Source organism: Maylandia zebra, linkage group LG22 (genome assembly GCF_041146795.1).
Source record: "Maylandia zebra isolate NMK-2024a linkage group LG22, Mzebra_GT3a, whole genome shotgun sequence".
NCBI lineage: Eukaryota > Metazoa > Chordata > Actinopteri > Cichliformes > Cichlidae > Maylandia > Maylandia zebra.
Genome location: NC_135187.1, coordinates 14192423 through 14204810, shown reverse-complemented (window position 1 = coordinate 14204810; position 12388 = coordinate 14192423). Strand labels below are relative to the sequence as shown.

General features: G+C 38.2%; 1 protein-coding gene across 3 annotated transcripts; it reads right to left on the bottom strand.

Annotated features, from left to right (window-relative positions):
* Positions 1–5481: 5481 nt before the first annotated feature.
* LOC106676715 (uncharacterized) lies at positions 5482–10231 on the bottom strand. 3 transcript variants are annotated; one of them, XM_076879508.1, is made up of 9 exons: positions 9641–10231; positions 9425–9559; positions 9190–9267; positions 8851–9005; positions 8329–8636; positions 7832–8164; positions 7573–7753; positions 7241–7368; positions 5482–7139 (listed from the first exon to the last, which is right to left on the bottom strand). In XM_076879508.1, the coding sequence occupies exons 5-9, from the start codon at positions 8488–8490 to the stop codon at positions 6819–6821; spliced, it is 1125 nt and encodes a 374-aa protein (XP_076735623.1). In that variant the 5' UTR covers positions 8491–8636; positions 8851–9005; positions 9190–9267; positions 9425–9559; positions 9641–10231; the 3' UTR covers positions 5482–6818. The 3 variants fall into 3 exon arrangements, with proteins under 3 accessions (XP_076735623.1, XP_076735621.1, XP_076735622.1); XM_076879506.1 differs by having other exon boundaries at positions 9425–10231; XM_076879507.1 differs by having other exon boundaries at positions 9190–10231.
* Between the last annotated feature and the right edge of the window lie 2157 nt (positions 10232–12388).

Genomic DNA, 12388 nt, shown 5'->3' with positions numbered 1-12388 from the left:
AGTAGGGGGGGTGCAGCGGTTTCAGGGGGCAGTGTCAGGAAGGCTGGCAGGGCAGCTGGGACCAATCTGTTTTCTATGCTGTCCCTATTTTATTAGGTCATTGGAACCGGAAGGAAGAGCAGTGGAAGGAGTACTGATCTGGAGAGAGTGGGGCTGAAAACCCTCTCACCGAGTGTGTTGAATTCTATTGTCATAAATAAAACCTCAAATAATATGTGCTGGCAAAACTGTTTGTCAGCCTGGGTCCCTGGGTTATCGGTTAGTTAAGTTAATAGTTAAGATGAGTTAACAAACAAAGCATTATCGCACTGGACCACATTAAAATATAAAGTAAAAAATAAAGACCAGTGGTGACTTAGGACTTTTGCATAATACTTTATATTGTAAAATGTCATCTGGCATTATGGATGTGGTGTTCTCTTTGCTTTAAAGTGTTTGCCTTGCCAAAGAGGTTGTGGATCGCCATAGGTCTGGCTGAGGATTGTTAACGATCACCGAAGAATTTTTGAGAAAAAAAGGATTCAAGTGTGAGGAAAATCATTGATAAATTCAAGCAGATTTTTAGCGACTGTCAGTTTCTCCAGGAATAAACATCCCTTCATATTCAAGCAAAGAACAGATTATTTGATGAAAGAAAAGTGTCAAAGAACCTCAAAATGTCATCACAGAGTCTGCAGGCGACTTTTACAGGTGCTGCTATCAAAGTGATCAGAAAAGCATTGCACATCTTTAAATGAATGGAAAGTATGCCAGGAAAAAAAGCCCGCTGATCAAAAATTACATTAGAGCAGAAGCAGTTTCTTGTTTGCTGCATAAAAACATGCAGACAAAGACCAACTCTTCTTGAACAAAATGCTTCACACTGACAAATGGGGGCTGTTATTAACAGTATACACGTTTTGTCCCAGTCACTACCGAACAAAGGCAGACCGAAGACTCACCATAACAACACCACAAGTTATCAAAATACTATGAGAGTAATCTTAGCCCACGTGTGAACCACGATGGTAGAAATGTACTGGCCTTTGGTTTCTTTACTGCCTCGAGGACATCTTGCAGACACTATTTCAAATATAAAATTTAACATCAAATGAAAGATGGCTTAAATAGAATTCGAGTCTACATGTATGCCAGTTGAAAATGAAATCTATCATTAGTACAAACCAAATCCACCAATGACCAGTTCAGAAAAATTAAAAGATTTTAGGAATGGCCCTGTGGGGTGGAGGATTAAACCACTACATGCAAAATAACAAGGCATTATCTCTCCTATGGGAGGAATAGTAGTTTCTAAGCTAGCATTTTCACACCTGTTCATATTTTTTTAGTGAGCAGTTGTTAGATTTTCCATATACGTAAAAAAAGATATTTTCCATAACTTTATCATGTGCCCAAACCATTTTAATTTAGCAGATCTATTCTTCCACTACTATTATTTGCTCAATATAGCATTAATCAGTTTGTATCTCACTGGGTTTATTTGGTATCTTTGATTCTCTTTTGTTAGTAATTTAGGCCTGTCAAGTTGGTGTTATCATGTCTGTTTCCATGTTTGCCTGTTTTATTTTGAAAGACGCTTCCGTTCTTTGTCATTGTATTTAATTTCACTTCCTAGTAGCGTCATTAGGTTCATGTGTGCTCATGTGTTTTCATTTCCCTAATCACTCTTGCGTGTATTTAGTCTGTGTGTTTCTGTTGATTCGTTGTCAGGTCGTCTGTTAACCTCACCCCAGTCAGTCATAGGCTGTATCCCAATTCAGGGTCTGCAGCCTTAAAGGCCGCATTTTAAGGCCGATTACGTCACAGCGACGCGACGAAGGCTGTCCCAATTCGAAGGCTGCTCGAAATGCGGCCCTCAAATGCGTCCTTCATTTCCCTGAATTTTAAGGACGTGGTGGTGTAGACTTCGTGGCCCAACATATCCCAGAATGCATAGCGCGGCGGTGGGTGTGGATAATTTTGCCGGCGGATGAGGGGCACCCGAAGAGTAAACTTTAAGTAAGTACTTTAAGTAAGTACTGAATATTATGTCACTTATTTATGTGCAAATGTTTAATAACGAAGAACATTAAAACATTCCTGTTGGCCACATGTCGGCAAAGTTACGTGACATTGGTGACGTTTGTACTAACTTGGTTTTAAAGCCTTTACTTTAAAATATACGCCGTTCAATAGCTGACCTTAATCTTACAGAGAATGATCAAAGCTCATGTAGAAACAAACAAACAAATGAACAAAAGATTTTCTCCTTCATTTCTGTCAAACAAAGCTGTATGACACGTTTCCAGCTGTCAGTATCATGGTTGCTAGGCAACCTGGGCAGCGCAACGGAGGCTAGACCGTCCCATTTCACAAGCCCCGCACTTCCGGCCTTAGCAGTCTTTAAGTACGCGGCCCTTGAGGACCGTTGAGGCTGTGTACTTTAAGGCTGCAGACCCTGAATTGGGATACAGCCATAGTGTCTCATAGTTTGTCGTAGTGTTTCATGTTTTTTCATAGTTTTCTTAGTTTACTTGTTTATCTTTTGCCACCAGCCAATAAAGGCTTGTTTTTGTTCAAACTGCAACTTCTCTTTCAGCATCTGCTTTTGGGTCCTGTTTTCAAAAACACTGGCGCACCCCGCCGGGACACAGTGTGACACAGGAGTGGTTAGCCTCACAGCAAGAAGGTTCCAGGTTCAAATCCACTAGCTTGTTAGGGGGTTTCTGTGTAGCTTGTTGCAATCCCAAGATGTGCGTGTTAGAATAACTGGTGATTCTAATGGGTGAATGGCTGTTTGCCTCCCTGTATTAATCCTGCAACAGACTGGCAACCTGTCCACAGTGTACACCGCCTCTTGCTCCATCGCAGCTGAGATAGGCTCTATTTCACCATCCTAAATTGGATAAACAGGAAAAAAAGTAGTGAGTGTAACGATTCAAACAATAAGGATTGGTTGAATTGTTTTCATGTAAAATTCTACAAATGCCCTCAAAAGGCTTGTTTGGTGTTGTTAACATATACTCTAAAAAGGTTAAAAGCAACATGGTTTTGTGAATGTACTGCTCTCATTACATAATTACATTACAATATAAGTGTGCTTGAAAAAATGGATCATACTGGATATGCAGCTGCCTTTCTTTTGATGTATTATGAAATCCTATTTTATTTCTCTTCACCAACATTTTTTCCTAGAAAAAAAAGTCCTGTATTCTTCTATTTTTGCCTCCTGAAGGTTTTGTGCAATGGAAAATATTTCTCCTCTCTGTAACAGTCATGCTAATAATTTCTTCTCTTTGTGTTTGCTCATCAGACACATGCTGCTTGGCTCTTGTTTTCTCTCTCCTCTCCTCAATATTTCATGCCACTGAAAGTGCATCTATTCTCAGCGTCCCCATGCCCTACCACCTCCTGACTGTCAAAACATAATTTTCTATCATTCGACACCCCTCCACCTTCTTAACCCTCTCTCTGCCACTCGGTCTTCCAACAAGAGGCCATTACTGTATGTACGTGTATTAAAGTTATCTAAGGTGTTGTTTGGGTTTATTTCGGACTTCGGACTAAACCTGATGCAGCCAAACACAAAACTGTCCTTTTGTTAATATGTACAATGCACCATATGTGATTTTCAGAGTTTTACTTCTCTCAGTTTCACAAAAACTACATGGCCTAAAAATTATTTATTTAAAATATGACTTTTTGTTATTTCAGTCCACCTTCAGATGAACTCTGGTGACTTGAGCCATTAAGTTTTTACCAAAACGTTCCTGCCGCCAGTCATGTCCATAATAACACACAGCAAATTCTGGTCTTTGGAATAAACTCTCTGGGAGTTCAGATTAACTACATTTGAGTGTACATGCGTGACCATCGAATAAACTCTAGTGCAGAGTTAGAGTAACTCTTTTCTGGGAGTTGATTTTTCAACTCTTTATAGGAGTTAAAACTAAACTCTCATGGAGTAAAATTTCTACTACCATAAAGAGTAAAATGTAACTCATAACTAGAGTTCATTTTGATATTAACTCTTTTATAGTGTTACTCATCAAATGAAAAAAGGTTTTGGGTGACAATTACTACAAAAACACAATACTGATTATTATGAATGTATGAATTTTATTTATCAAAAGTATCATATTCAAAATTCAATGGACTAACATACATTCTGTGTAACAGCACTATAATAGTGTAACATTCGACATTAAAACAGCAACAATTATGGCAGCTAAACAGTTGAGACATTGTGTGGTCAGATAGGCCTAATATTGGGGGAAAAAAACGAATTAAAGAAAAGAAAAAGACTACAGAATAAGCACTTATTGTAATGCAGTGTTAACATGAAAAAGACTCTATAAGGTCTCCATTAAGCCAACAAATTAAATAATGCAACTGTCTGACACGACATACAATTGTGAATCACACCCATATGACATTTGGCCATCAAAACTTTTGAAATGTCTTAACTTCTCCCTTTCTAGGACCAGTATCTTCTTAGGAATGGTTTCATTTACCTGATAAGCATGAAAATGATCATGGAAACACGTTTCATGCTCAACCATAACAAAAACAGCTTTACCATCATGTAAAATGATTGAAGTTATCTTGCTGAAAACCGGCATGTTTTCATAAGTGCCTGTGCAAACAAAAAGCCCAACACGATATTCAACTCCACTACACTTTACCCAGTTTGTGAGTTTGACAGTGTTCTGTAAATCAACATGAAGATATGGAGATATAATTTCTGAGTATTCTTGTGTTTCAAGTGAACGCATTTTAACTGGACCAGACTCAACTTCTTTTAAACTCATACATTCCCAATGATAAGCTAATGCAAACTGATGTTTCCTTGCAAGTGATACAGTCAAATTCTTAAAGTTCTTAACACAGTCTTTGAAAAATTTGTGTTTGGCTTCAAATCTCATGGTCCAGATATGAATGAGAGGACCAATCTTTCGAATGCACCTTGGATAGTGGACCATGAAATGATGTTTTGGAATTAAGTTGTTTGATGGGTATAGTTCCTTAAAGAGTCTATGGTGTTCAATAATCAGGTGCTTTAAATACACAGTCATTCCTTCAGTGATAGAGTATGAGAAAACTATGTTTAGAATGTGCAACAACAAAAGCAACAAATGCCAGTGCAAATCATCCTCTGGTACCAGGTCACCAAATATCAAAGGTATGTTTGTGATCAAGCAAAGTGTTTGTGATGCATTTAAACCTATTCCATGCCCTGCACGATCCAGGTTAATATTCGTTGGTTTATTTTTCTTTTCCATATAGCCGTAATTAAAAGCATATATCCTATTTAACAAGCTATCTTTAGAGATGAAGTATTCGATTAAATATTGAAATAGCAACTTGACTTCATATTGACCAACCCCTTCCAAAATATCATGCATGATGTCAACGGCATAATTTTCCGCAATATTGAAATATTTTAATGAATTAAGTATGCTCTTTCTTTTTATGCCGAATGAAGATGTTAATGTTGGATCATCTACCAAATTATTATAATGTTGGTTATTCAGAATTGGTGATCTAAGAGTTAAACATGGGTCGTCCTCTGAGAAAACTAATTGAGCTGAAGACTGATCAATTAAGCAAAATCTACAAAAATAATTAGCTCTAAACGATTCCAAAAATCCAAGAATGCTATGCATCCCCAAGTTATCACCTGTAATTTGTGCCAGAGTACCAAATACAGGAAATTTAGCAAATGGAACAGCAATCCCACTCGTCTCTAATATTTTCAGGTCCTTTACTAGGGGCTTCAGGATTTCATCAATTCCATATTTTTTTGCGTCTTGTGCATAAAATAATGATACCAGATGAATGTTCATTAAAGCCGAATTCAGACTGGGAAGAAGATTTCTAAGGATGAAGTAAAGGCAGCCAACTTTGTGTATACCCTTTTTTGAACCTAAAGGATTTGCACACTCAAATTCGTCATAGTACAATTGGACTTGGATAGCAAACTTGCTACCTGAAAACAAAGGATGACTTTTGAAGTAGCTTCCATCACAGAAGTCCTGATATGTGTCAGACTGGGTGCATATTTGCATCATCTCACAAATACTTTCATTCTTAAAAATGAACTGGAGTGTTTTCAATATGGGAATATATATGAATTTGTCATTTACTGGGACTTGCTCATAGGTTCTAGTTTTGGTACATCGTCTAGTATCGTATCTTACTCCTAGGTGCAATTCAACTGGCTGTACCATTTCCCACTTATCTCTAAAATATTTTTTACATTTGCTTTCAGAATTCAAGTGACTAAACGGATTGTCCAAATTTTTAAATAAATCTGCAATGGCTGATCTGGAGGGACTGTCATTTGGTAATAGGGTCAATAATTGTTCCTGAATATTAGATTGCCAATCTCCCACAAATTCCTCTAAGTTCTGAACTGTAGAAAGAACTACAGTATTTGGTACACCACTTCCTAAAAGTCTGGCAATAATGGAGGCAGACATGTCCTTGCTCTGATTTGAGAATGAAGGGCCTGCTTCAGAATTTTGGCACTGAGATGATGTGGATGGTGTTTCATCATTTAAGCACTGAGAACTACTAAACTGTTGGGTATCATGGTCAGAAGGGGTCTCATGAGGAACACATGTGCTAACAGTAGCATGTATCTTATTCAGATGTCTTCTAAATCCAGAATAACTTGAGAATTGTAAACAACATCCTATCTGACCACATTTTAGTTTCAAATTTTTGCCAGGATACATTCCATGAACTAGTTTTAAATGTCTGAACAAAAGTAAAGCTGTAGCAAAGGATAAAGCACAGAGAAAGCAGGTCAACATTTTGAATGCATAACCTGGTTACTACTTATTCAACAGCTTTGCTCGCAACTCTTTGACTCTTGGACTTTCCACTGTTGTGCCTACATCAATATTGTACACAGTGGTCTGCAAAAATGTGTACAGGCTGGACAGAGCGTCTTCATATTTCACACTGAAAACAAAGTGGCACTTGAACAGCTCATCAAATGCACCCAGTGATGTGCCTGACTGACATGGAAGAAGCTTTCGATCCAAGACTATGTAGAAGCTGAAAACCTGTGCTTTTGAAGTCCCTGTGGCCAGGAGATATGGCTGAGGGTTTCCTTCATTGTTCATGAGGTGATCCTCAAGGCTCTGGCAAGACTGAAACACAATAAAAAGCATCACTTTATAAACCCTTAGGTTAAGAAAAAGTGTTCCATGAACCACAGTATCTGGAACTGGATCACATTATCTTGACAAACCTTGTGAAATTTAACCAGATGATCTATTGCCTCTCCAACACTCATCTTCTTTGGCCGTTTCCTTCCAGCTGGTTGTGGCGTGAGAAGGTGCAGCAGAACAAGAAGAGAAGCCATGTCGCTGTCCCACTCTGCAGACAGCGTTAAGGAGTTAAATACTAATGCTGGAAAGGGGAGACAGAACTGAACTTCACTAACATATAAAAACTGGTTGAGGGTATGAGCAGAAAATAAGTGATCCATACACACATTATCCACACTGCTGCTTTTTTGATAACTTTTAAAAATGAAAACTAAAATTACTACACTAATAAAGTGTTACTTTAGGACACTACCTGGCTCATCAGCATCATCCATTTCTTCGTTCAAAGCAGATTTCAGCAGTCTTTTCAGAAGACAAGTCTCTTTAAGGTCTCTGGCTTCCCTGGCAACCTTGTCTTTAAAACTGGTGTTCCATTTTTCCAGGAACCTGGAAGCAGTCTCTACTCCAAACATCATTGCAAAGTCCTGCAAAATCTAACAAAGGAGAAGTATGTCCATTAAAATCAATTTTTTTAAGTCAAGTATTTTTCAGATCCCCATTTGTTTACCTACCAGTCCTTTAGTGTCCAAAAACCGAGGAAACATCTGAAGAATGTTTGCTGATTCTTGTGGGTCATGGAGTATCTGCTGACGATAGTAGAATGTCTCTCTCATCTTCTGGAAGACTATATCTTGGTCAGTGGTGTGATGAAGAAGAGACATGGCTTCCATACATTGATCTCTTGTTTGCTGGTCATTAGTGAAACCAAACTTCCTTCGTGATGTGGGCCCTCCTTTCAGTTCCACCCTGTTCTGTGATGCAGTGGGGGGTTTGGATTGACGTTGCACAGTCTTGATACGCCACTCAAGAAAACCTTTGTTGCTCTGAATGTCATAGAAATGCTCCTACAGAAAGAAAGAAATTGCATACATTGTAGAGTGTGTATATATATTTATATATATGTGTAGGGAGAGAGAGAGAGAGAGAGAGAGAGTGAGAGAGAGAGAGAGAGAGAGAGAGAGAAAGAGAGCAAGTCTTATTACACACTACAGTTGCAGAGCAAACTCACATATCCCTTTTTGGAGTACGGATCCTTCAAAGATGGGAAGAGTGACACGATTCCAAGTGCATGAAACTCCTTCGTTGCTTTACTTACAGTTCTCCTGCAAAAGCAGAAGTGTTTTTTGATAAGATCCTTGCCAGTTTTAAAAATGAATAGAATAAACATCATTCCTCTTACCCTTCCTTTTCACGCATGTGAGCTACAATGATGTTCACCATTAATCACCTGGTGGAATCTTTCAAACTCCCAGTTTTTTCATACTCATGGATGACAGTCACCCCTGCTGGTTTGGAAGTCAGAATCTGCTCCACTGTCTAAACACATTTGATACAAAGAACAAAAAAATTGACAAAAAATGAGACTATTTTAACCCAAACAACAATTTCAATCTGTGGATTATACATATGAACTACATGAAATACTATTATCAAATTATTTTTCTCTAATCTGTTTTATCTTCGTGTTTAAGCTTTTTCAAGTAATGACAACTAAAGAGTCAAATACAAGTCTATTAAGTAATGTATCTACATTTCTTGCATGTATGCTGTCCAATAGAGGCTGAACCATTTGAAGTCCGGCATCGCTTGTGTCACTGCTCTGACTGCTGGTGGTTGAGACAGACAATGTATCTGTTAGACTTGGAGAGGAGGGCTCTTCCACATGTTGCTTCAGGACAGTCAAATCTGAGGGTGACAAACAAAAATATTACAAAATAAGGCATATACAATCAAAAATCAACCACAACAAAGCTACCATTTACGCACATAGGCACATACGTAAATTGTATGCTTTGATTAAATTATACTTTCTCCCAGGAGAACAGATGGTTATTTTGTATTTTATTATGGTAATATACAATTTACATACCACAAGGTGTGAGTGTCACATAGTGTGTTAGGTCTGAGCAGTCACGCAGCTTCTTGGATGATTCTGTTTCCAGGATGTCTGAAATGCATGTGATAAATCCAACTTACTGTTGAGCCATGAAAGCAGCATTTTGTGATTGTTACCACAGGATATTAGACAAATTAAAAAAGGTTTATTTAAGAGTAACTGTAGAAATCAAATCCCACAAAATCTATCAGAGCATATATTTACTTACCTTCAGCTGTATAGATGACAAAACACACCTCTTTGACTCCTGCAAGTTCAGGAAAGACATCCTCATCCACCTCTATACCCTGCTCATCTGTGACTTTCAGTGCTGCATTTTCTGGTATGAGAAACTTCTGCTGCACTGAAGTAAAATCATCACTTAGTTAATAACAACATTATCATTTCCTCTTTAATGACTTGGTACAAACCATGTATAACTTACCTGCACTCATAAAATCTGTGAAGCTGACTTCTTCCAATTTGACATATTTCTTTGTCTCTCTGTGTTTTACTTTTATCAACATCTTGGCCACCTATGGAAAAAACCTTTACTAATATGAAACATAACATGTGGAAGAAGAAGAGGCTGTTTATGATAACTTTATGTGAACTGTGTATAACGTAATCCATAAACACTTTCTAACATTGAGCTAGCCTGTCCACACTAGCTACTGCTTAAAATCTATTTAGCTAGGCTAGGTTTAGCAGACAATGTGACCGCATGTTTGCCGCGTCCTTGTCTTTTCAGGTGTGGCGAGTGGCGACAGGGTTGTGTGCATATCTGTGAAGCAGGACTAACTAACTTATGTTAATGGTACCTTGATATCTCATTAATGCAGGCTGCACCTCTCTTTGGTTAAATACGGCCATTACCATGAGTCTAAACATAATATTACTGTAGTTAGCTAACGTTAAATGAAACATTAGTGTTTAAAAAAAAGAAATACAAATGAACGTTTTCATTGACAACGTGAAATGTGTATCTTCAAATACAGTAAGATAAGTTAGTTAGCTAACTTTTGACTAATGTTAGCCTAGCTGCTATCAACGAATCAGGTAACATGCAGAAAACACGTGTAGTGCTAGTTAGTTAACTTTATATTTTACTTATGCATCCATGTAACTGAATATATATATATATATATATATATATATATATATATATATATATATATATATATATATATAAATAACATTACTACACTCACAGAAAATTCCAAAATAAATAAAGTATTTTTACCTCCTACATGTCGGAGTCCAAGAGACAAGCACAGATAGACAGGGTAACGGTCGACAGACAAACAACACCAGCAATGTGTTGAATTAGACTCCTTAGCACTCAGTGAATGAACACCTAAATATTACACCGCTTGAGAGTACTCCCCAACACTAACTGTAGTATAAGGTGAAAAATAAACTCCTGGAATGTAACTCTTGTGCACTTTTATGCCTTACTCCAAAATATTTAACTCCAGAGATTTGCTGTGCAGGTTTCTGGCAAAGTTGTAATTTGTTTCCCCCTGAGGGTTTCCATTTGGAAACCAGCATCAAATATTGCAAGGTGTATGGGTTACCACACCTATAACAAAGTGGGCTGTGACCCAGAACTTGGCCTGCCACACTATGCTGACACCTTGTTCACATTTCATCCAGTTTCATTATTTCTTTATTATGAAGCAGCATCTACTGGAGTTTACGTGTGTTCCACACATACAGTACATACCATAAAGGTATCAGCATGACTTCAACAGAGGGTCAAATAGAATCTGAGTCTCCAGTTTTCTACAAATCTCTGATGTTGGAAACGGACAATCTGACAAAAAACAAGGGATGACAAAAAAAGTAGGATCTGAGTATCTCTTTTAAGCTTTACTTCTTTGATTTTTACCAGAATACTTCACTGATGTGTGAACAATCACACAGTATTTCAGGATCTTGTTTGAAAACCAGCATTTCGGACCATTGCGTGTTCATTTATAGGTTTTTGACTAGTATATGTATCCATCCATCCATTCTCTGCCTCTTATCCTTTTACAGGGTCGCAGGGGGGGGGGGGGCTTGAGCCTATCCCAGCTGTCTTGGGGCGAGAGGCAGGGTACACCCTGTAACCCTAACCCTAAAGGTTGCCAGTCTGTCGCAGGGCTAACACATACACACAGACAACCATTCGCACTCACATACACACCCGCATTCACACACACCAGCCATTTGTTACTGGGCTGGGGGACAGCCGAACGACAGTCACCTGGTGCTAAATAACTATTATATTTAGCTTAGCAAAATAGCGTCACATAATTAGAAGGATTATTTCTTTGCATCAAATAAAACAACAAACCAGGCTAAAGCTACACGAGCCTGTTATGGTCAAAAACTGCGCAGGATGCTTTTGGTCTCGGTGGACTTCACAGGCCACAAACAGTAATGGTCCTTTCAAGCTATCTAAGGAAATATCATTTGCAGAATATCAGACCAATTTACAGTCACTTATGAGTGAAAATGAGGTCTCTGTTTCAGAATCAGTAAGTCATCATCTATCTATCCATGATATGTGTGCTATTTAATGAGGAAAAGTGGAGACTAATATGAAAAGTGGGAACCCATTGCAGAGGGAAACCCTGTAAAGCAGCCAGGATTTGCAAGCACTACAGTATAGGTACAACTGCTGGAGTATTAAGAATTAAGAAAAAAATAAACATGTAGTAAATTAATAAAAGCCATCAGTGACACTGAACTGAACATGGTGACTTTGTGTCCCAAAGAAATCTTTCAGTTTTTCCAGGCGCCGCTGGAGTTACACTGATGTACATTGTGCTGGCTGTGGGATGACTGGACACTGGAGAGGTTACAGTCTTCTTTTTAAGAGCAGTTAAGTTTGAAAATGGAACAGGGTGGCAGAGGTCCAGTTTTCAACAAGGAGACTGCAGTTAAAGTCCAGTTTTGGTGCTTTATGTTTCAGACTTGTTACCCTAGTTTTCACTCGCTGGTTATTTGTGGGCAATTAAAAGGATTTTCAGGTTTAAGAAAATATTTATTTTGATTTGTTTTAAAACTGTTTTACTTACCTAGAAGGGTTTGCCAAATGGTTATTTACAAGCAGGAGGGAGTGCCAAAGACTTGGAGAGTATAGGCACAAACAACAATGACTCCTTGGGTGTTTCTATGAGATGCCAGTGGCTGTGATAACACATCA